The 23,809-nt window shown below is 45.5% G+C and overlaps 1 protein-coding gene across 1 annotated transcript in view; it reads left to right on the forward strand.

Annotated features, from left to right (window-relative positions):
• The window catches only part of LOC119433037 (zinc finger FYVE domain-containing protein 9), a 43,753-nt gene extending 19,944 nt beyond the window's left edge, over nucleotides 1-23,809 (forward strand). The window contains exons 4-14 of the mRNA XM_049659099.1: nucleotides 347-510; nucleotides 2,133-2,313; nucleotides 4,166-4,222; nucleotides 5,064-5,132; nucleotides 5,731-6,044; nucleotides 8,403-8,529; nucleotides 9,587-9,669; nucleotides 13,027-13,260; nucleotides 13,511-13,773; nucleotides 16,877-17,023; nucleotides 17,826-23,809. Of these exons, the coding sequence (XP_049515056.1) occupies nucleotides 347-510; nucleotides 2,133-2,313; nucleotides 4,166-4,222; nucleotides 5,064-5,132; nucleotides 5,731-6,044; nucleotides 8,403-8,529; nucleotides 9,587-9,669; nucleotides 13,027-13,260; nucleotides 13,511-13,773; nucleotides 16,877-17,023; nucleotides 17,826-18,093 (1,907 nt within the window). The 3' untranslated portion in view covers nucleotides 18,094-23,809. The remainder of the gene's footprint in view (nucleotides 1-346; nucleotides 511-2,132; nucleotides 2,314-4,165; nucleotides 4,223-5,063; nucleotides 5,133-5,730; nucleotides 6,045-8,402; nucleotides 8,530-9,586; nucleotides 9,670-13,026; nucleotides 13,261-13,510; nucleotides 13,774-16,876; nucleotides 17,024-17,825) is intronic.

Here is a 23,809-nt window from a genome sequence, read left to right on the forward strand (position 1 = left end):
CATGTTTCACGATAGAATACATTGAGCATAAGCATGCTGAACAGCTAAATGTTTTCCTCGCGTAAGAGCTTTTCCTGTGTGTGTCATGGTCATGGCGCAGACCATGCAGATCGGCGGGCTCATCATTGCTGTAACAACTGCTGCATCTGCTTCCATAGCATTGATGAGTGCTTTTACAGCAAGAAAAACGAGTTCCATTTGGTGCCCCTCAACGCGATGCAATGACGTGTGCTTATCACAAATAGAGCAATGCTGCAATTACATTTCGCTACCAATCCACTAAGTGATTGGTGGAAATCATTTCGTGTGGCAGCATTTCACAATGCGTGTTGACGGACACGTGCAGTGGCTGCAGTCGAGCGACTTGGTGGTCCAAGCCCAGCCAATCCAGCGGCCTACTGCTCACGGGGTCCACCCCCACTGCACGGAGCAGCGCAGTCGCCACCCCTCACGGTCCTAGTTCCCGTGCTACGGCGGGGACCACGACCAGATGGAGAGGCCCCCAAGCAGGTCAGTCATTTCCATTTGTACTTTGTTTTCCTGACAACAGCTGGTGACCCACTGGTATGTGTTGCCAGACACCTACATGACGCCAGGAAGTAACCAATGCTGGAGTGTGATAATCGTGGGCACACGAGACGTGCACGCCCACGATTATTGTCCGGAGTAGCTCATTTCAGCAAGAACAGCACACAATAGCATGTGCAAGCCATTGGCAAAAGGCATAAAGAATGGATGGGAAAAGGAGTCATGACAAAATCTTGCATGATATATCTTTCATGAGCATTTTTTTAATGTAACTTGAGATGGCACCTTCACCGCCGCCTCCCCATTTTGACATTTCAAAATGTGGCAAGCCCAACCGTTTAACAGCTGTGCTCCGAGGGACATCCAACAACTCAGTATCGAGGCAGAAGCCAGACACTCTTGTTTTGAATGCATGTGTCAGCAACAGTGCAACATACAGTACAAAGCAGAAATGCACAAAGCAGTTCTAAGGCCTGAGCTGCTCCCACAATATTGTTACGGATGAACGTCAAAGGGCCAACCCACAGTCATCAGCATCATCAGCAACTCGGCTGCAAAGGAAGATTTGTGAATGCAGGGAGCGAGCGAGGAAGACAGGGGCATTAAGATGGCGAGCTGCTTACTAATATTGGCACATAAATTGTGATAGCCAGCCTACCTCATCCTCTCATTTTGATTGGTGGCAGCAGTGCGATTGGATATAATGAAGCAACTTAAAGACGACATGGTGAGGGCCTTGAGAGAGACCTTGAAGGAGTACGATCGAAAATGGCTGGTGTTATTGGAACAGGCTCTTTCACATGTGACAAATGGGCAACGGCCGTCTGCTGCAGTTGCCAGTTGCATTCTCGGAGCACTCAGTGAGAAGGACGCAGTGTGTGAGGGAAGTTTGACTCAGTGCGACGAGCGCAGGACTCATCTGTGGAGCAGAAAGTAACGTGTGAAGGGCCTGAGCCTTTCATCAAGTGCTTTGAGTCGGGTGATTCCAACACGCACCCAGATTCCCCACAAAGTGAACAACGCATCCAAAGGAAAGAACAGCTAGCGGGCTTACTGCCGGCTCCACTACTCGCACGCACTTCTTCTCACAAGTGGGAACACGCCAGACGGTTGCCAAGCATGCTACTGTAGAAACCCACTGGTCGCGACGCAGCTTCTCTCAAGGAATCATCAAGAGCTCGCTGACCACTGTGAACTAAGAGAACTACAACCACTGTGTCCAGATGGTGTCATCTGCACAAACACGACCCCAGTGGAAACATCACCATCATGTTCACATGTGCAAATTGCAAATGGTGTATTATGCCATGTGAAAATTTTATATGATCACACTGCGCATCTTTAGTCCTTGTTATATTTGTTCTATAATACTTTTTCTTTCTTTTCTGCATTGTCTAAGTTCTTACCCCTTAACTTTATAAAAACTTGTGGTGTTTTATTCATGCAGGCACAGTAGTAACACAATGCATGTGTAAATGTGCCTTCTCTAGCTTGTCTACTATGAATGTGATTTCTTTTTCTTTCTTTCTTTCTTTCTTTCTTTCTTTCTTTCTTGTTATTTATCTTTCTTTAATATTTTACAAGTACTGATGTCTGGCTTACAGGTGATGTTCTCAGATGGAATACGGCCTGGTGGGGACTTGTCGGATGAAGTGATGCCCTCTGCAATGCCGGGCCCACCTCGGGAGCTCAGCTGCCCAGATGGACCCGCGGAGAGCCTGCTTCAAGAGCGTCGGGTAGTCCTGTCAGACATTGAAGGCTCCCTACCGCCAGTGGCACTCAGTGGTGAGCCCTTTCTATTCGCAATTGGGATATAGAATTGGTGATCAGAGATCATGTGTGCTTTCAATTTCAAGGGAGTGTAATGTTGAGAAAATGTTTTTTTTTTTTTTTATTGGGCTGTTAAACGCAAAATTTGTTGCAGATTATAAATATTGCACATCACGTGAGACTAAATCTACAAAAGCATGTGCAATGCCAGTGGTTGGTAGCTGTCAGTAAAATATCTTGAAAGAAGTGTTTGCCATACATAGATATGTTATAAGATTTGAGGTGCATATTTGCATTGGCATAGCTCAACAGACTCACTCCGACAATGAGAGGTCACAGCTTACAACTGGAATACTCATGCAACTTATCTTGTCGCTACTTGTTGCAAAATAATTAGCGAAAATTGCAATTTGCTGTACATTTTTATGCAAGAGACAAATTATTTTTGCCATTTTGTATGCGCACAAAGTGGTATCGCTTATTGATGCGCAAGTGCCTTGAAGCGACTCTGAAGCCAGTCTTCACACGAGAAAAGTGAGTGCAGTCAGTCAAGCCAATGCCAGTGCAGTTATAAATTGCACCTTTCTGGATGGGGTGCTGTACATTGTATTGTATGTGGTGCTGAATTTACTGGCAGTTGCAATTTGATATAAGAACACTATAGTCCTACACTTGCCATTATCAGGGAAATATTTGTGCATTTCACATGGAGTACACTCCCTTCAGGATGAACTGACAAGTTTCCGATAAGTTAAACAGTTTGGTAGGCATTGTCTAATTTCTCATTCATTTAGTGCACTTCATTCAAGGTGAAGGCTGATAAGATAAACATATTTTCAAGAATGCCTCCACGTCTGCCTTAGCTATTTCCCTACCATGGGGAAAATAGGTGTTTTTTGTAGGTTACTCCAGACTTTTTATTCTGAAGGAACTACTGTACTCAATGTTTTATGTAATACATAATCAAAAAGCACACTGAATGCATCTTCCATGCATAAAAGTTTTATTAACGAGATGTATGTCATAAAAAAAGATATGTTACCATTTAAGTTACCAAAATCAAGATTGTGCGATAAAATTTAACAATGTTTGTAAAGACACGCTTTATCTACGAAGAAAAAAAATGCAACAACAATTATGAGATATACAAAATGTCATGCCATCTAATAGGCACTATCTCTGAAAAAATCACAATTTTTCATTGAATAGTTATTCTGCTACAAAAATTTATAACTGCAAGCACTACAGTTGGGCGTGCCGGGCTGCAGCCGCTGATTTGCATCGTCGTCGCTTTCAGACTCAAAGTTCGACAAAAATTCAGCGTCCTCTGACTCGCTGCTGCTCCATGCATCGATAAGATCAGTTGCAGAGGCAGCGAGATCTGCTATGTCCGCAAGTGCGCGCGCCTCTTCCAGAGCCAGACATTTTTTTGTTCTGTTTTGACGATCGCGAAACTTCGGAGCGCATTCAAAAATCACCGCCTCGTGGGAAGAAAGCGAACTGCTTAGAAAAATAAAATATAGTTCGCCTCCTTCACGTCCGATAGCGCAGTGTGTCCGTGAGCGGCATGGAAGGTCTCGAAATTGGCGTTTCAAACCATGGATAGATAGCAGGCTAACGATGCCCAAAATGGGTGCCATACGCAAAGAGGTAAAGGGAGTTGGTTGTAATCAGTAATAGTAATTGCTAGCTTCAGTGCAAAAGGCACGACGGTATCACTAATGCTTTGTTATATTGTATTGCTCCTTCCACGTTTACCTGCAAAAAGGCATAAGAGCTGATGGTCATCTTTATTTTTCCTTCTTTTTTTTATTAATTGATGTGTTTTTTAGCACCTTATCAATAATTGTGTGTTATCAATTTACAGTTTCACAGCGAGATCTGAAGCTCGAGAACGAGAATGACCTGATGATTGTGCTCCAGGGTAAGACAAAAGAAGCACTTGAAAAAACTGCTTCATTTTTATGTTAGGAGATTTGTTCTTGATTGCCCCATGCAAACATCTCGTACAGGTCTTTATTTTGTGCAGTGCTATGATGCACAGCTTTAAAAAAGTGGTGAATTTATATTCACCCCTCTTTAATACTGGTTGCAGGGCCTCACTCAATTAATTTATGAACCACTGTTCACGGCAGGCGAATCTCGGTGCTAACATGAGCGCTGCTTGGACACTGATGAAAAGTGAAAAGGAATATCATTGAAATAAAATCGGTGGGCTATACCCACCCAGGTTGGCATCAACTAAATTTAATATGCGTATATATATTTAACCTGCCTCCTTATAAAGTGATGCCAGGTTACAAGTCGCATACATATTTGCAATTTTTAATGAAGCAGGTTTTACTAATATCTTCAGTGTTCTCACTCCTGTTCTCTTGAAAAGCTTGAGTTCTGGGAGTGAGCTAAATATTCTGCATTTTCAACCCTATATTATGTTTCCGAATATTTTATGGTCACCAAATTTTGTTCAGTGGGAGGCATGGATGCATATTATAATGTGTCATTTGTTCGGAAAGCCAACATTTTTTTTATAGTAGGCTGTTCATGAAAATCGCGGAAATGAGTTCTCCAAGAAATCAAGTTGATAAGAGTATCCCTGCAGTGCAAGCACCTTGGTTAACACTTTGCATTGCCATAAGAATGCTCGCTTGCAGTTTTACTGTTTTCAACTGCATTGGGCATAAGTGCACTTCAGATTTGTGTCTTTGCTATGCACATAAGTTTGTTTATTCGTTTATGCATCACAATTATTGCTTTCACTTTAGATCCAAATGTGGAGCCTGTCGCATTTGCACTCACAAGGAACTTGCATGTGCTGGTCAAGATTGTCACAGGTATGTATGTAACACTCATGCCACTTTGTGCTTACTGTCCCCCACAAAGCAGGATTCCTTAGCCTGACCTAATAATTTTATAGCAGAAAAAGTGTGTTGTTTATTATTACTGAAAGGCTCCCCATCGCCATATCTGCTTCCTAGGCTTGTGTAAGGATCAGTTTTTTTTTGTTCTAAGTAAACTTGAAGTGGCTGTTAACAGTGTTGAGTAATTTTGTTGGAGTAAATAGTAGTTGTTGAATTTGCATAAAACCTTGACACAACAGCAAAAAGTCTACAAATGTTGAAAGGGTGCTTTGTTGCAAAGATGGAAACAATGTCCCCTCGACAAAAAATGCTTTTTTGTCCAAATACTGTCATTCAGATATATTTTAAACGAAAACATAATTCGTTGAACACTTTTTATGGCACCAGTGGTGCAGGAAATTTGTTGATAGACATTTTCTCAGTGTTTCGGTTCAGTCTAGATGAATTTTGTCATGGCCTCAGCCATGACAATGGCTCAGTTAGAATGGCTCAGTCAGTCAAAATAGACATTTGCTCAGTCTACGGCACATTTCCACTGATCGCCTCTCCATTTCTTTCTTTTTGTGTTCAGTGGAGTGTGGCGCGAGGCGCCAGTGCTGGAACTTCTGCAGCCGCGGCCTCTGCAACCTGGGTCTGGACGAGGTGGTGCTCCTGCTGGAGCGGGAGCCGGGGGAGTCGCAGCTCCCGCGGGATGCCCTGCGGCTGTTTGCAACCCTGCAGGGCATCGGTGCCACGGGGGGCCACCGACCAGTAGGCGTAATTGCCCCCGGTGTGACGATGACGACGACGACGGCCGTGGGGGCATTCCAGTGCCTGCCCTTTCCCGAGGGGGTGCTTGGCAGCAACGACCACGGTGGATTCCTTCTGCTGCCCCACATGGGACAGGTGTGCATAAGAGAGGGCAAAAAGAAAAGAACTTAACGCTGGGCTGCAGTTAGTCTTGGTTCATTTTGAAACTTAAGCGCAGGTGAGATAGGGATGACAGAGAAGCACACAAGGACAACACTGGCTCTTGTCTATTTTCCAATGCAAAGGTGGAACAACCAAATAGACAAGACAGAGTGCTGTTCTTGCCTTGTCTGTTTGATTGTCTCGTTTTTGTGCTGGAAGATTAGCAATAGGTCCAACCAACTTGCCCAACAGTACATTTTCAGAAGCACAGTTGTACTCCATTTTCTATCGCTTTTATCTCTCTGCTTTCAGCCAGTGGAATTCATACTTTTTCACACCAGGCATAAGTCGCAGGCATATCACGCCGTTCAGGAATCGTGAAATGTAAAGAATTGACTGCTACGGTTTGACTTGTGCACACTTTTTTGGACAGCACCATTTTAAATTACTTGAGCCCAGCTGCGCATTGATCACTCTGGCACTGGCTATACAGCTTTCTGGCTTGTGCTGGAATGATGTATGCTGAAACGACATTTCGATTTCATAGATCGAGATTGAGGCATGCACATCTGAAACTGTTACTACAAGACAAGATTGCAAGGAGAAAATTGCTCGAGTTTGAGAGAAGTGTGTGCAGCATACTCAGCGTGTGTGCATTAGACTTGAGCAAGTACACAACTCCACGACTTGTCTATTGGATATTTAAACTTTTTGCTATCTATAATTAATAACTGTTCACACCTCTGGCATTAACCTGACACTATCTTTGGCATCTTTCAGGCAGCACATTTTTCAGTCTAGTTTCTTCTTGATGTGGCCTGCAGTAAAGCATTGAAACCAGTGTGTCGGAACGGAACGAAAAACAAAAAATGAAACAAAATATTTTTTACCGGAACGAAAACGTAACCGAAACATTATTTATTATTTTGTTTTGGAGTGAAACAAACAAATATTTTTTATCAGTTTTCGGTTCAAGGGGAAATTCAGCAATCCGAAACAACTGACCTCAGGCAAAGTCAGAATTAGCGCGTATCTCAGGTAGGCATAGTACGAGCGATAGCAGGTTGAGCGCACCGCTAATCTGAGCCTGCCGCTCCATGCACTAGCAAATCGGCATCATAGCAAAACCCAGGGCTGGCGCGCTAAGAGCTTATCGTTTGGTTTTTTACGGGTACGACGCTTTGTTACCGAAGTTTTCTCCTTCGTTTGTGTTCATTTAAGTTCGTTCTGTCAGAATAGCGGTCTCGAATTACTGCGAGTACACGTGATGACGTGCTGCTTCTGAGATCATGCTCAATGCCGTGACTCAAGGCACTGAGCATGATCTCAAAATTCAGAATTCACTTGAGAAAAATTAATACTATGTTTCTATTGTTACCTTGCTTTGGAAATTTTTATATACAAACCAAAACCGTTATGAACCATTACGGATGATTTCTTTTTTTTTTTTCGTTCCAGAGCGGAACCGGAACAGAACTTTTTTGAGGAGAACGAAACTAAAACCAGAACGAAAAACATTTCATTCCGACACCCTGATGGAAACACAGCATGCATCAAGTGTCCATCTCAAATCTGTTGCATTGCTGAATGTGGGTGCATGCCACCTACAAGAAATGGCTCACATTGTTGCCTATACAGCAACAATTAAGTACTGGGCAGTATCATGTCAACAGGTTTGAGCGGCAGGCAGCAACACCACTGCTGCCCAAAGTAGAGGAGGCTCTGACAAACATAAATAGCCTGCGGGATTTTTCGATGACTTGATGCCAACCACCTGCGATGCCGGCGGTTCCTGCAGTTGGCATTGACAGTTCCATATCTCGTACAGGTTTATAATGTTTCAAATCTAAGGTTCCCATTTTTGTGTTGCAGGGAGACTAGAGACAGTGCTTTGTGTCTTGTGACAGATTAGCCCAACCACGGCGAACCTGCCGTGGTTGCTCAGTGGCTATGGTGTTGGGCTGCTGAGCACGAGGTCGCGGGATTGAATCCCGGCCACAGCGGCCGCATTTCGATGGGGGCGAAATGTGAAAACACCCGTGTACTTAGATTTATGTGCACGTTAAAGAACCCCAGGTGGTCCAAGTTTCCGAAGTCCCTCACTACGGCGTGCCTCATAATCGCACGTTCCAAACGGTTGCCTCACAATCAGATCGTGGTTTTGGCATGTAAAGCCTCATAATTTCTTTTTTTTTTTAAGTTTAGTGCCCAATTCGGCAAAGATTGTGTTCTCAGATAAGTGTTTATTTCTGTTGTCAAAGTGGGAAGAAGTGGCGAGGTTATCTAAATTGACAGGAAAGAAATGTGGAAAGGTGCACCAAGACATTCCCTCCCGCCTTTTTATTTGGACAGTGCTTGGACGGACTTGTTCTTCCCCGTCCTCCGTGGCTGTGTGCTGTCCTGCTCCAACGGATGGAACTGCCCTGGGCTCGACTGCTGCCTCTTCGGCTTCTGCTGAGGCTTGGAGCCGAATTTGAAGGTGAGTGCTGTCACACAAGAAACTGTTTTGCTTTCAGCCCTTTCCATGGTAAAAACGATTACAGCAAAACAATATTTTTATTGCTTTGCAAAAACAGCTTTTTTTTCCCCCCCTTTCCCTGTGGCAACAGTTCAGGGCCAACCTGCAGGGGGGAGTTGGGGGCAGGTTGGCTTTTCTACCACGGCCGTAACTGCGCATGGCTTTCAGCATTGCTGAGCATAAACACAGCCCACGCGCCCTGCTTTAAAGGTAATCTGCCGCTTGTGAATAGGCTGGGTGAACTGAGAGGCTGTGGCAACATGCGCTGTCTTCCCGCGCGTTTCGTGCCGGAGGTTGCGTAATCTTGAGTTTTGGACATGCATAGCAGCAGAGGCAGGCGGTACTTTTCATGATAACGTCGTCCCGCTGCAGGCGACACTATCACCTGCACAGAGTGAACGTAAGAACGGAGCTGGCTTCGCTTTGTACCGTCTATGTGAAGATATCATCGCCATGACACGAAATAGTTTTTGTCGCCAACTCTCAAATTCAACGTAATTTTTTTTTTCTCATTTAAGTTTGCTTTTTCCAGTTGCCTGATAATTAGGAAAATTTCGCGATGACTTCCATCTAATAAAAATCCATCGGGGACTGTACTCACTTGCATAAAAGTTCGAATTTCAGTAGAACGAAATTTCGATATACCAAAACAAATCGCCAATTTTACTGACGTCATTGTATAGACGTTTGACAGTACATTGCTTAGTTCCTTTCACCACATTGCTGTTTTATAACGTGGCAGGATGTCGGGGCTGTACCCCACTGCTAAGTTTTTAGGCAAGGAGCTCGGAATATAGACAGAAACTGGGGGACAGGACCTGCATCAGGTGGGGTAGAGACAGCTTTGCTGCAAAATGAAGCATTCGAGTGAGGTTGATGTGGGTCATTAGTGTACTGACTCTCTTTTTGGGTTGTCCTCCCTGCCGATTTGATTTTGCATATTTAACTCTGTCCAGCTTGAAGTTGAAATGGAGGAGGTGGGTAGTGAGCACATTGTTCTTTCACCATTCTCTTGCAGTGTACCCGTACCCAATGGTCAGCGTTCGTGGACGTCGCTCTGTCTATGCTGAAGTTGGCCACACTATTATGACTGTTCTATTGGTGAGTGATGCACACCTGCTTGCAGCTGTGGTACTGGTTCGGTCACTTGCTTCTATTGCCAGACTCATTTCTTCACATTTATAAATGTGTATATGCAGAATGCTGCGTAAGCAGGAGCGCCAGGGATGCATTATTCTCCTCGCTAAACCGCTGTGTTGTTTGTAGTCAAATTTTGCACGGAGGCTCAAATATCACAGTGGAATAAATTTTGAACACCTTTGAGTGTATTTCCACTCTGTCTAGTGTAAAACAAATTAGTGTAGTAGTATGTGTCACTTACATTAATCTGAAATGCGATGCCATCTGTCCTGTCAGTTTGCTCTGTTTCTCTCATAGCCCATGGTTTAGCCCTAACAATGACAGATGATGCCACCATTCCATTCTCACTAATTCTACTCCTTGTGTTTGGCATGGCCACATGCGACACATAGTATTAATTTATCCCACTCGATACGGGGATATCCAATATTCTAGTTGGCATTAAGAGACAAAAAATTCACCGACGGGTACGATACTCCCTAATGCGAAATTTTAGCGGAGCGCAGCTCTATACGTGTTTTCATTCCGCGGTATATTGGCTGACCCGGACAATCTGTCTTGTGCGGCACGTTCCAAACGGAGCAAAGCGTGGCTGGCGCGACTGTCTCGCTAATCGGGAGATCACGAAAGACTTGTGCATGACTTACACGTGGGCACGATTCACAGTAGCCGCCGCAGACCCACCTCTGCTCATGCAGTGCTTTGGTGAACAGACGACGCATAGAGTGCCATGATGTGTGCGCCCCGGCGAGCGGTGCGGAGGCGAGCGAGCACATCGAGGCACCCTAATGACGTGTGCTACTATGGTGCCATCTTGTAGCCATCATCGCCATAATCTGTCTTGCGCGGCACTACACTTTTCTTCTCACGCTTCCTCGATGCCCTCCTCCGCTTTCCTCCTCGCGCTCTCTTCGCTCCCGCCATCTTTCATCGCCTGCTGCACTTTGCGTTCACTCTCACCTTTCGCTGTGCTCATTCACTCGGTTACAAGGTATGTCGCCGACGCTCGCCGCAGAAATGGCCGCCTAAGAGCTGGGCTCTAAAAAATGGAGCTGCGCAGGCCATGTAATGCATGGGCTAGATAACTGGTGGGCCATAAGAGTTACATAATGGGTTCCAAGGGAAGGAAAGCACAGTCAAGAACGACAGAAAACTAGAATACCAGGCTGCATGCCCAGGCCATATAAATATTCAGCTTTTCTCCAGATCCTGTGGTCCATAAACTTGCGATGCCAACTGTACAGTTTTATTCGTTTGTCGGTGCTTCCTAGAATGGCTGGCTTTTGTACAGGTTATTATGCAACAGCTTGTTTCTTAGCTTGGCTCATGCGGCTGAAGGGTTACGATAGTAACAAACTGGAAAGCATGATTTTACCTACCGTATTTATTCGAATATAAGGCGAGGATTTTTCCCTGAATCTTTAGCCTCGAAGTCACCCCGGCCTTATAGGCAAATTTTGCCTTTAGGTGTGGCTTCACGACAGCACGGCTTTCGCCTTATGTGTGGCTTTACGACAGCGTGCGTCACGATGCCGTGAAGCTGCACTTAAAAGCAAAAATTCATTTAACCTGCACTCCACGTGTTGGGGCTCCATTCCCCCATATTTCGTGGTCGCCATTTTGCGTTTTGGCTGTGTTAGTAATTCAGTATTTCAGGCCATCCCTGCCGAGTCTAAATAATCCATCGGCTGCTCTATATCGCCTTATATTAGTCTGCATATTAAAGTTTAAAGTTTTTTTTTCTTGGGTCCTGTAACAGACACCCTCGCCTTGTAATTGGGACCGCCTTATAATCGAATAAATGCGGTATTTTTAGACTTCTATCACAACCATTGGTTAACTTCCTCCAGCCCTTGTCGCTTTCTTTCATTTTTGATGTACTTTTACATTGTCCAACTTGGCCAGTCAGAATGCACACTCCCACAGCCGCCTAATGGCCAACAATCGTGGATAGTTTTGGAAAGACAGACACAGCAAATGGTCGAGCTTCGCAGGAGTCATTAAGGCAGTGCACTTGAATCTCGTTATAATGAGACTGGATATAACAAAATAATGACTATAACGAAGTAAATGCAATTTCCCTTGAAATCACCATAGAGATCCATGTATGTAAAGCCACGTTTTAATGAAGTAAAATTGCTCTGCCAACGGATATAATGAACTAGATTCGTCTCTGAAACCGAAAATACCAACTGTTGCACACTAAGCATATCGCTTTCCACCAGGTTCCACATTCGTTTGGCATGGCAGTTCAAAATTCTAGCGTCGAATGTGCCGTCTAGCAACACTAGTCTTTGTCACTGTTGCGCCTAGCCGCGTGCACGGTGGCCGCGCACGGGAAACACTTCGCTCTTATCTTAACGTACCTCTCTCTCTCGCTCTGGCACGTAGTTAGGGAAGCTAGGTGCACCCTTCAAGACAGCAATCTCGGAGGCCACACCTAGCTGCGCCACGCCACCTATCAATGTGCTTACACAGCAGAGCTGTGTGGCCACGTGAAAGCGGCGGATCAGATAGTTTCCCTTTCAAGGGCTGGATGTGTCCGCCTATACCTGTGTTTCCTCTGTGCTAAGCTCTGTTGGCCGTACACTTCGATGGGTTTGCGAAATCTTGTGAAAGTGACTATATCTTCGAAAGTCATAGAAGTCGCCCGAGATACTGGCCCAGCTGTCTACGTAGTCGGTGCACCGTGTTGTGTGCCACATGCTGCTCGAACACGACGAACTTCATTTGCATCACAGCATGCAAGCCGTTTCCTTCGACCATGTCGCTGTTTCGCCAGTTTCATGACAATATCAGCGATTCACATAAGAAGTGGCAGTGAAAGCCCATCACAATGGAATATAAGGATGTTATCATAACGGTGCTCACGTCAGGGTGCTAAAAAGTCGCATGTTGCACACGCTGGAGAGTCTTTTGCTGCTGTTTTATTGAATTTTCATCGCATACGTGGCCGCGTCGTGGTTCGGCGAGCCATGGAACTGTAGTATTTTTTGCATGTTCAAAGTTGTGCATACCATTGGGCACACTGCAGTAAAGGGCAATAGTCGGTACAATGAAGTAATGGATATAACAAAGTAATTTTGGGTTCCCCTTCAACCTCGTTATAACGAGGTTCGAGTGTATAAACAGTGCATTTTCCTCATCTTCACAGAATTGTATATGTTTACAAATCTGAAGATTACAGCTCTGAAGTTGCAATTATGAAGAGTTGTAGTTTCAACTCCACATTGTGGACATTTGGAAAATGTGAAATTTCAAAACTTCTACGCCCTTATGTGACTGTTTTTCTGTCATCCTTCTCTTTCACATTGCTAGGATTTCCGCAACTTCCAGTACCAGCTGGCCAGTCTGCCAGGGCTTCTGGTGCACTTGGAGGGGCGGCAGACGACAGTGCGGGTGCCCCGGAACCGCTATGATGCCCTCGTGCGAGTCCTGGATGGCAACGAGCATGTGCTTGCCCTGGCAGGGAACATGAGCCCCGAGGCAGATGCTCACCTTGTCTGCGTGCAGTCTCCTGAAGCAGGCACCTACCACTCTCAGGCACTCCAGGTAGGCTGCTTCAGAAGCACAGGTCTCCATCGCAGCATGGGTCTCGTCACTTAATTAGGGCAGCAGCCCCTGTAGCTCGTTATGATCAGAGGTGAAGCCAGCACTTGTCCCTGGTACTTCACCTCTTAGAGCCACACCAGCTGGAATCTGCTCACAGCTCAAATGCTTTTGTTCTGCTAATGTAAATGCCAGGCTAATTGGAAAATAAATACTTGTTGCCTGTTTGTTGAGGCTGTCTTTCTGTTTGCAGGCACGTCCCGGAAACCCTGTAGAGTGCACAGGGGCGTCATTTGTGGTCTTCAGTGGTGCCCTCAAGGGTCCAGGGGAAGCCAAGCACAGCGTTGTCGAAGACGGTGTGCTGGTGCAGCTTTCGCCAGCCAGCATGGGAAGTCTGCGGACAGCGCTGCGTGCCATGCGTGACTGGCATGTTCCGGCGGTTCCTGCGTCGCCTGGCGAAGACGCTGGCCACATTGCCGTCATCTGGACAGAGGATGACCGGCCAAAGAATACAGGGTTTGTGACGCTTGCCTCCTTGTTTTGTAGAAAGCTATAATCTGCCTGGTTAGCAGCCCGATTTCCCACGTAAATACACTGCTCACTCAAATTCAATAAAGGCTTTGGCTCTTTCACACGAGTAACATGATTTGGTGCAACACTTTGGTCTTCCTGTAGTGCTAGCATGAACAGTATCAACTGTAGAATACAGTCAATGTCCCCTGATTCTTTGGACTCCCTAGAGGCCGCAAAGATGTCAGAAAAATCTGCCCATCTGAAAAAATGAATGCATGCCTTTTACTGCCCCCAAGGGCTCAAATTGCCATAGACACATTTGAAATGGCTCTGAAGGCCTGCCACTACATACAGTTAAACCTGCTTACAACTAACCTCCATATAACGAATTCCTGGATATAACGATGTTTTTCTATTCCCCGCCGTTACTCCATAGAAGCACATGTATTTAAGACCTCTACGTAACAAAGTGGCAGCGGGAGACCCCCTCGAAATAACAAATTTTCCCCGCCAACAACCTAGAGATTTCGCCCCAAATTTTGTCATTTTTGCGGGAGCAGCAACCGGAAGCACCTTCTCCGCCGCGACACAATGCGAAGCGGCTACATCGCGCTTGGCGCGCTCGAATTCACGGCAACTGCGAGGCGAGAGTGAGTGCACGTGTGCGTGCGTACGAGCGTGCGCGAGGCGGGCATGCATCCCTCGACCCGGCGATCTTGCCGCCGCGGGTGTGACCTTTCCCCCTCCCTTCATTCAAACCTGATCCCGCCGCTTGCTGCAGCTGGCCTAGCCCGCCAAGCCGGCACTCTCCTTTTCCAGTTAATGTTGCCGAAGAAATTAATGTTGCCGGCGTAAAGGCGCCCACACCACTTCGCCGACGGTAGCAGACAGCTGTTTAAAGCGGCGCGTGGGCTTGGGATCGTTCTGCGCATGCTCTGAAGATAACAGCCGACGGCGCGCGCATATGAGTATTATAGAGGATATGGCATTACAGCTGGCACAGCGCAACCGGCGTAGCGTGACTGGCCGCAAACGACGCTGGCCCGCGCGCTGATAATGTCGGACTATAAACGGGCCTTATACGATGCTACGACGCCATCGGTAAGCGGTAAGAATCGAGTAAATATGGTAAGCGTTTCTTTTTCGAATTTTCGTGCTGAACCTGCATACAGTAAAAGCTCGATGATACGATCACGGCTAATACGAATTTCCGGATGATACGAATTTTTCTGTGGTCCCGGCCGAGCCCCATTACTTTGCAACGTGCTAGAGAATGGTTGTTACGAATCGATTTTCAGCCTGCGTCGGTTGATACGAATAAACGCCGCCCCACCGACGGCCGCGAAAGAGAACAGCGCGCAGTCACGCGCTTTCTCTACTCTTTTGGTGCGGAGACGCAGCGCCGGACAGCGCGGACTCCGCGACTGGGTGCGGAGAGTTTGAAGCAGTAGTGCTTCAAGAAATAAATGCTTTTTACGTACATGTGCCTGAGTGAGTTCACCTCTGGCTCTTTAATTTAGCTACAGTCGAATCTCGTTAATTCGAATACGCTTATTTCGAACATACCGCGCACCGACAATGCTCTTAGCAGCGCGCCAAAGAACGCGGCGGCGCCTCCGACTGGCATTGCTCCGACACCGTCATAGAGCTAAAGCTCAGGGGAGACCTCTCAATGCCACGCGCGAACGAACGGGAAAAAGAAAAAAAAAAAAAAAACCCGCGGCGCAAATTTCCCCCTCTCAAATTGCAACATCGCCGTTTCTGCATCGCGCCGGAACAAGCGTGTACGTGCCGACTAGAGTGTTCTAGCACACACTAGTGCCGACGTCTCAGCCACGCGGATAAAAATGGCAGTGAACCCTTCTCCTCTATTTTCTAGTCACATGTTGACCTTGCACGCTGCGGCAGCAGCGCAGAGGGAAGCAGCGGCGGAGGCACAGTCGGGCCAACGAAACTGCCACGCCCGCAAACGCTCGCTTCCCGATAACGGCAGAAAACGAAACTTCAGGGGGCGGCTAAAATAAGCTGGCGCCAGCACGGCGGCGGGCGGCACGGAGATGTGCGCACGGAGTCGAAGGTGAGAGAGCTACGAGGGAGTTTAGAGGGAGGGCGAGGGGAGCCACCGAAGCGGCGGAGTTGACACGGCCAAATCCGCTTCCCTGCCGCCCTCCTCCCTCACCTTCGACGGTCTCCGTGCGCACCCGTGTGCCGGCGCCGCCTGCTCGCTCCCTGAAGCTTCGTTTTCTGTCGTTATCGGGAAGCGACCGTTAGCCGGCGTGGGCAGTTTCGTGGCCCGCGCTTGCTATGCGCTTGCGCACTGCGATATTTCACGACTTGCACCGTTCGTGCATCGTGCTATGGTGCACGAATACTTCAAAAATACGTCCTTTTAATCCGAAAAAATTTTCGGGCCCCTTCGAGTTCGAATTATCGAGATTCGACAGTAGTTTTAATTGTGTTTCGATGATACGAATTTCGGCTAATACGAATATTTTTCGTCACCCCGTGAGATTCGTATCATCGAGCTTTTACTGTATAACGAAATCGTCTTTATAATGAAGTTTTTAGGGAATTTGTCAATTTCATTATATCCAGGTTTTACTGTATTAGGTGTATTGGTTCTCGTACTGGGACAGGAGAACGGCAGGTGCACACGTGTAAATTAAAGATTGCATACTGTGTCCTGCGACAGTGACCCCTTTCCGCTCTTAGTCTGCTTTGCCCCAATACATTGCGGGGCGAAGGTGACTTTCGGGAACCAGCATTATGCAATGCTAAATCATTGCCATATTTTCCAAGCTTCGAAGCCATTGTCTAGGATGAAAAAGGCGTAGTCGGCGCCGTAGATCACAGCGGTAATAAACAGACTTTAAGCACTGCCCATTATTGGATATAACGAAGTAAATGAATACTTTTTCTCACTGCTATGAGTTTCTAATTAATACAATAAATATGATAGCTAGTAATAATTAATATAATGAAACTATTTTTCTCTTGGATGTGTTAATTATAATGAGTTCGACTGTGCAAACACAGCCACATTCATAATGGCAGTGATGCAACACATTTGGCATCCTAATCTCGCTTTCTGGCACGGCTGTTACAGGGTGCGAAGCCCAATAGACGGCCGCAGTCTGGAGGGCATTACTGGTGTGCGCTTGCGTGCCTTCTCGGACTTCTGCGCTCGGGGCCTGTGCCTTCGGTGGACCGAGTTCTTTCTCCTTTCCTGCGACGGAGGACCAACATGGGGCGGGTAAGCAGCAGTACCGACAACAGCCTGTTTCTGCAGCGGCCTCTCTTGGAGATCTTTCATCACCCCTGACCTGTGTCAAGCAAGCCCACTCTATAGCCACAGATTATGTAATCTCATCACACCATTTAATCTTCTTCCATGTTTGACTGTCCTTCTCTTCTGTCATCACCCATATTCTCGTAGCGTAATTTTTGTCTATTCCATGCATTGCAGGACTTGCCAAACTACATTTGTTTTCTTTTCCACAAGAATACCATTGTCTTACATTTGCTCTCTAAGCTGCATTGGTGTCTTTTTGGTAGTATCCTCTTCATTGCTCATTCTGCAAGCCTTATTTTCTCTTCATACATACCACCCCCGCTATCCTTCCGGTGTTGTACCCGCTAGATTTCCACAAATTCCAAGGTTCACAGATTGACAGGTATTTTTATATATTTTACATAGGGGGGATTATTATACAATCATAGGGTACAAGGTTACAAATACCAAGGAAATTAACAGAATATCATAAGTACAATAGAAATGGAGCGTTTACAAATCAAAGCAGGAGATTACTACAGATGTCATCTCACAATCAAGAGAGCGGTATGCATACTATGTGAAATATCGATTTCATGCTACATTGACGTGATTATGGTTGCTGAATGTCGACTCGATTCAGATACATCAGCAATTCTGTCATAAAGGATGATACATTAGTAAGAGTAACTATTTGTTCCGGCAGATCATTCCACTCCATCCTGTGATGTAAAACGAAAAGCATCTAGATGTCTAAGAAGAATTCCTTTGCTGTATGTTCTAGGTGTGAGGACCCCCAGCGGGCTGCTGAGGGGCTGGCTCGCGCTTTCTGCGAGGCGCTGCTGCCACACCTGACCTTGCTGCAGCCCCTGTCTCCACTCGGCCTCCGTGCCCAGTTGGGCCCAGACCAAGTCGGCTATGAAGCCGGCGCACAGGGCCAACCGCTGCCAGTTGTCTGTCAGGAGCCACTGGACTGTGCATTGGTGCCCTTGCTTACCGGGCCGCAGGAACCCATGCACATTGAGATGCTCTTCCACGTCATCTACCAGTGAAAGGATTCAGAATGTCAGCAGCAGCCCAGTCTCACAAGACATGTGCGCAAGCTACTGTCTATTCAACTCCGCTAGCAAGCCCATCCAATGGGCACTACTACATCAACAGCACCTGTGAACGACTGACTTTGCAAGCAGCTTTGTGAGCTGTTTTAAGTGGCGACCCACAATGATGAGCGTTACATGGCTTCCAATCTGTCACCTGCCCCATGTTTTCCCCTCGTCGAACCCGAAATATTGTGAAGAGCCAACTGCCCAGAGAAAAGCTCTCCGAGAAGTCCTGTGAAACAGCTTCACATTTACTCCTCGAGCGGGATCAAAACAGCTACATCTATGATACTTTTTCACAGCTCGCTATTGTGCGAGAGGTTTTGCATGCTAGTTTTCGTAAGCCTAGCCGTTCCTGTGAACTTTGTGAGGGTCTGGAGAGCTTGTCACCAACGCCACTTTCTTCTTTTACCAAGAGTGCAATTTTGCTGATTTTATCCCGCAGGTCGATTGCTACAAAGTTCTTATTTTCAGAACGAAAGAGAATGAGGATCTGCCGCTGCAAAGGTAGCATTGTAGTCCTCCTAGCACAGTCCTAATGCACGTGATGGGGACACTTATCACCTAAGCTTTTCTGAAACAGACAAGCCGACACAAGCCTCCTATATTCTCGGCTTTGAGCGTTGCGGGCACACTCAGTACTGTTCCTCATGGAGCTCGGCACCTGCATCAATACCAGCTAGACCATGACCACTCTGTTCAAGCTTGCAAAGAGAGCACATCATTCTGGGACCTGTGCTTTTGCCAGCCGCATCCATAATGAGAGTGTCAGTATGCTTATTTTATGTATGTGGAAGTTCTTATGTGAAGAACGTATTGCTAATTGTATTTCACTGGGTTTGCCAAGTGGAGAAGATAATTATATTACTTGTATGCGATAATGCGCTTTTTACCATCATGGGTAGTTTAATCTTTGGTTTCAAGACGTTTTAATTAAACTATGAGAAAATGCTGCGGTAGATGGCTTAGTAGTGGACAGTCTGTTATGCCCTCTCCTGCCACGGCAATTTGACCGCATGTGCGTGCACATATGCCAACTTCACTAGTTCTACTCTCACTTATGGTTTGGCGCATTCTTACGGCGCTGATGATGCAGATGTTAATTCAAACATGTGCAGCTATGCCTTGTAGTTGCTTGAGTAATGGTTTCACACCTAATAAGTGCAACAAAGGCCAGGGATCAGGCTCTTGTATGGTCTACAAATATGCAGGTTATCACGTACTGTGGCTCAGTAGTTGGGTTATATGTAATAACGTCAGAAGAAAACCGGGGTTCTGCATTTGTTTGCGGAGTCTGAACACATTGATTACACAGCATAGTCATGTGCACTTACAAAGGCTTTCCACAGTTGCTCAATCATATATTGCCGCCAAGAACGGACAGCCACAAGACTAGCACAATGACATGCTGGTGACAGCTGTGCTGCTGTCATCAGCATTGTGCTCTGCTAACCTGAGTGGCCGTGCTTAAATAAAAAGTTTTGCATTTACTTGTAGACAGAATTATTGACCGTTGTTCTGGGTTGCATTTGGTTTTCAGTGGGTTTCTTTATACAATTTGATTATACATTTCAGACCACTTGTAAAGTAACCGTGTATAGTGGATCACAGTCTTTCTAACTACTGGTTTCTCAGCCACAAAACTAAAAGCATACACTATACACCTATAATGCAGTCACATGATGCAGAATGTCAGCTATAGAAGCTGAAAGACTTTGTAGACAAGTTAGGCAGCGGGAGCTTTCGTGGCAAGAGTGCTCGAAATTGCCGAACATCCTGTTTGGATGTTATGATGGTGTGGTATTCCTGGCCACTCGGGATGTGCATTCCACGTGTGTACAGGCACTGAGCATGTGTGTTTTTGTTACAGTGCACATTTTCGCGATTCTGGTGACATGTTGTAAGCTGGTTTGCACTGTATAGAACCCAAACTTTGCTTCGTATGAGACGGGGCTGTACAGCATCGTCGTTTGCTGACACCGAGACAGGGCAGGAAAAATGGAAAGGAATGTGGAACCCAACTGTCCCTTATGAACTGCATTGAACAGCTGCCTTATTTGAGCAACTGCCTTATTTTATTCATTCTTTAAGTTCTTGTACAAGAAGCTAACTCTCTCCCACTTAAGTAGCCTCAATGTCGGCATGATTTCACGTGCCTGCGTGTGCATTTGCATGCAAAACAGAAGGTAGGCATTTACAAGATGTGCATCACTTTTAACCTTCTCTTTGGAAATACATGGTGCCTAAATTGCACCAGGCAGTTCCTCGCACGATGCAAACAGATAGCACGTCGAATCAGAATTGTGGAAAACAAGCGTGGGAACAGCTGTGGTGCAGGCGTGCTTATGGCAGCTGATATCGGAAAGCAGTCTACAGGCATTCTGCTTTTATATAGCACCTCCCCACAGCCTAAAGGGACACTAAAGGGAAACACTATATCAGTTTAGAATGATAAGTATTCTTTCAAAGCCTTATTTTTCATTAATTTTGCTTTAAGAGGTCGATTAGTGAAGGAGAAAATGAAGGCAAAACTTTCATTTCATCAATCTTTGCGCCAAAAGCCCAGCACCAGTACTTGGAGTGTGGCGTTAAGGATTTCAGAGCATTTTCTTGCGTTTGAGTTGTTGCAGCATAGTAAAGGTTCTAAAAATTGGATTAGTAAGTAAGCTGTTGGGCTAGTTGGTTTGACATTTCAAAGGGGAGCGCAGAAGTGTTGTGGAAAAAGGAGACCAGGACAGGAAAGATGCTGAAAACTGCCAAGTTTAATCTTTGACTCCAAAGAATACAGTGTAGTGTATCTTTACGGGAAAAAACAAAAGTTAGTCACTTCCAAGCAGGTGCCGTCAAAATGTGATGTCACAGTGAGCTGGTGCAGAAACTTGATGGTGGCGTCACCAATCTTTCCTGTTAGTGTCTTTTCTAGCTTATGAGGCATCCTGTCACGATAAGAGTGGATTTTTTAGTATTGTGATAAATGATGTATTATACAACTCAACCCGGTTTGATCTTTGATGACCCTACTGCAGCAAAACATTGAGTTTCTGCACGGCTTCCAAGATCAAGGTGCATTGTTTCCTCTGTGGCATGCAACATGATCTCGGAGGCTGCAATTTTGGCTTACTGAGGTGGTCGCTGCTTGTTATCAGAGAGGAAGTGGGTTCATGACGTAAAATGCACTGCAAAAGCATAATTCGCTGTGTTGTATAAAATTTTAGTTGTTTTTGGACATGAATGAACTTAGAAACGGCTATTGGCATTTGCACACCAGACCAACAATGTGCACGAGCATGTGCCAGATATGCCTGAGAAGCCATGCATTCACATGTAGGGAACGCCATGTGTGAATGCTGCTTTTACTACTGCGCATGCAGTTGAAGCTCCGATAGAAACTAGCACTTAACGCATTACAATGTTTGTGCTAAGAATGGTTGATTTAATTTTATCTCATTAATATCAAGAAGTCCGTTCGGTGACGTATTTACTCACAGGTCAGAATTTCCTTTTTTTTTTTTTCAAAACTACTTGTGCCCATTTGCATTACTGCTTTCATAGCTGTGATATACACCAGCTCCCTCCAGCTTATTTCAATGTGCAATTTAAGGTAGAGAGTGACCATGTCCAATTGCACATAAGTCAGCTCTGTAAGTCACAATCCCAATCTCCACAGTCTTCAATAAATAAAGATCGATTTGCATGCTGCACATTATTTGAATACAGGAACGAGTAGACTAACATTGGCCTTGCTGAACTTCGCATCAGGGCTGAGTCGCTAACTCGTACATGTGCAATGAGGCACTTTGCACTGCGCTTTTAACTTTGTGGTTGGGCGGGGGGCAGGAACTTGTGCACGACTGGTTATCGTGCATTTGACTGAGCGTAACCTCATTGCCATACACCGGTAATACACAGTTAACACAGACCGGCGATGCCACGCTCTGAGAGCTGCAGTTTTTGCGTCACTGACTTGCAATGGTTGCTGCTGGCGTAGCAGTGTTAATGGAGCTCTTCACTTATTACTATACTTGGATTTGTAACCCGTGACCATTCGTGCTATTCCAGACCAGCTTACAAGCTTAAAAAGGAGTACTGGCGTAAAGTTTTTGAGTTGTCATTCTTTTTGTTTAATATAGACCCAGTGTTTTAAACCTTAGAAAAAATGCTAGCAAGCATCTGAGTGCACCAAGCACATAATTTGCTATAATGCATGTTATTTTACGATCCAGTTTCGATTTCGTTCCCCGGAGGATGATGCGTCATGACGTTGCAATACATTTGCTTGCTCCATGCCATATGCGAGCCCAGCAAGAAAAAACATGCGTTTGTTTACTTTATCACTAGCAATGTCATCATATATCTAGCCCTTTTGCTACATGATGTTGGTAGACCATGTCCTGTGTCATGACATCACGATAAAATCAAGGACACCAGGTCTGGTATTTCAAGGCTAAGTTTAGTATTAAGATATGTTATAGGTGTTTCCCAACCTTAAAACTTTCTAAGCATTGTTGTTTTACATGCCAGAAGTGTGAGGAAAAATTTCTGTAACCTCGAAAATATGTGTTTGCACTCCCTTATTGTAACATCTGTGTTGACTAAAAGGTCGAGGAACTACCTTTAGGATTGTGTGGCCTGCTAATGGGTCTTCCTTCAAAAGTCTCTCTACCCTTTGACATAATTCAGCTGATGTGTGTTTGTGTGCCTGAGTAGCATGCAAGGCTGTTCCACAGATGTGAATTGTTGCCAGAAAGCCGTTGAACAACCTCGATGTTAAGGTTGCTGTACAAATTCAGCTTACTCTAGACATGTTTGTTTGTCATGAAAGTGATTATGTACGAGCTGCTTGTGCAGTATCTATGACATTTGCATGCTGTGTAATTTACTACTTTAACTCCGATGCAGGGTCAAATGGAGCCCAATCAATTTGCACGTGTTCTACTTGGAGCTTACATACTATTTTCGGCATCTTAAACAGAATGGGCGTACGAGAGGTGTGTGCAATATCGTTTGCGAGTGTTCTTGCTGTGATGGACAGAATAACATTGTACAACATGCTTCTTTAACTGTTTATAACTTCTTTTGCAAGGGTACGTGTTCTCTTTTTATTAAAGAAAAATTTCTAATGGCCAGCTGAATTTATTAGTTGCAAAGCTGCATGTAGATAAGAATGCATGCTCAATCAAGTGTGAAAGGTTGTGGTATGTCCAGTTACTTGTGCGACTGTTCTAGGTTTAATAATAAAAAATATAGGTGATGCAAAAGAATCGCTGTCCATGCTTCTGTTTGAACTGGCGGCTAGTTAGTGTTACAGTTACCAACATTTTTATCTTCTCAGTTGTGTGCCTTGGTTACTTTTTGGAAAGTGTAAATGGTCGGTGCATCATTGAGGAGGATGCCTTGTTTAGCACTTTGCGTAAGTCATCACAATGTCTATATGACCACGCATTGCTGTTTGACCAGCTGCCTTTGATAGGCATGGGCACTTGGCGTTTGGCCCATAGACTTGACCATTTCTGCCAGCATGTCACTTGCACGAGTCATGTCAACATGGACATATTGGTAGCTGTGCCATGATCGCCTCTTATGAGAGAAATCTGCAACATATTCAGTGCAATTCAAGATGGTGTCACGTGGTTTCAGGACCGCAATAAATGAGTTGCTTTTACTGTTA

Source organism: Dermacentor silvarum, chromosome 11, assembly GCF_013339745.2.
Source record: "Dermacentor silvarum isolate Dsil-2018 chromosome 11, BIME_Dsil_1.4, whole genome shotgun sequence".
In the NCBI taxonomy this organism is placed as follows: domain Eukaryota; kingdom Metazoa; phylum Arthropoda; class Arachnida; order Ixodida; family Ixodidae; genus Dermacentor; species Dermacentor silvarum.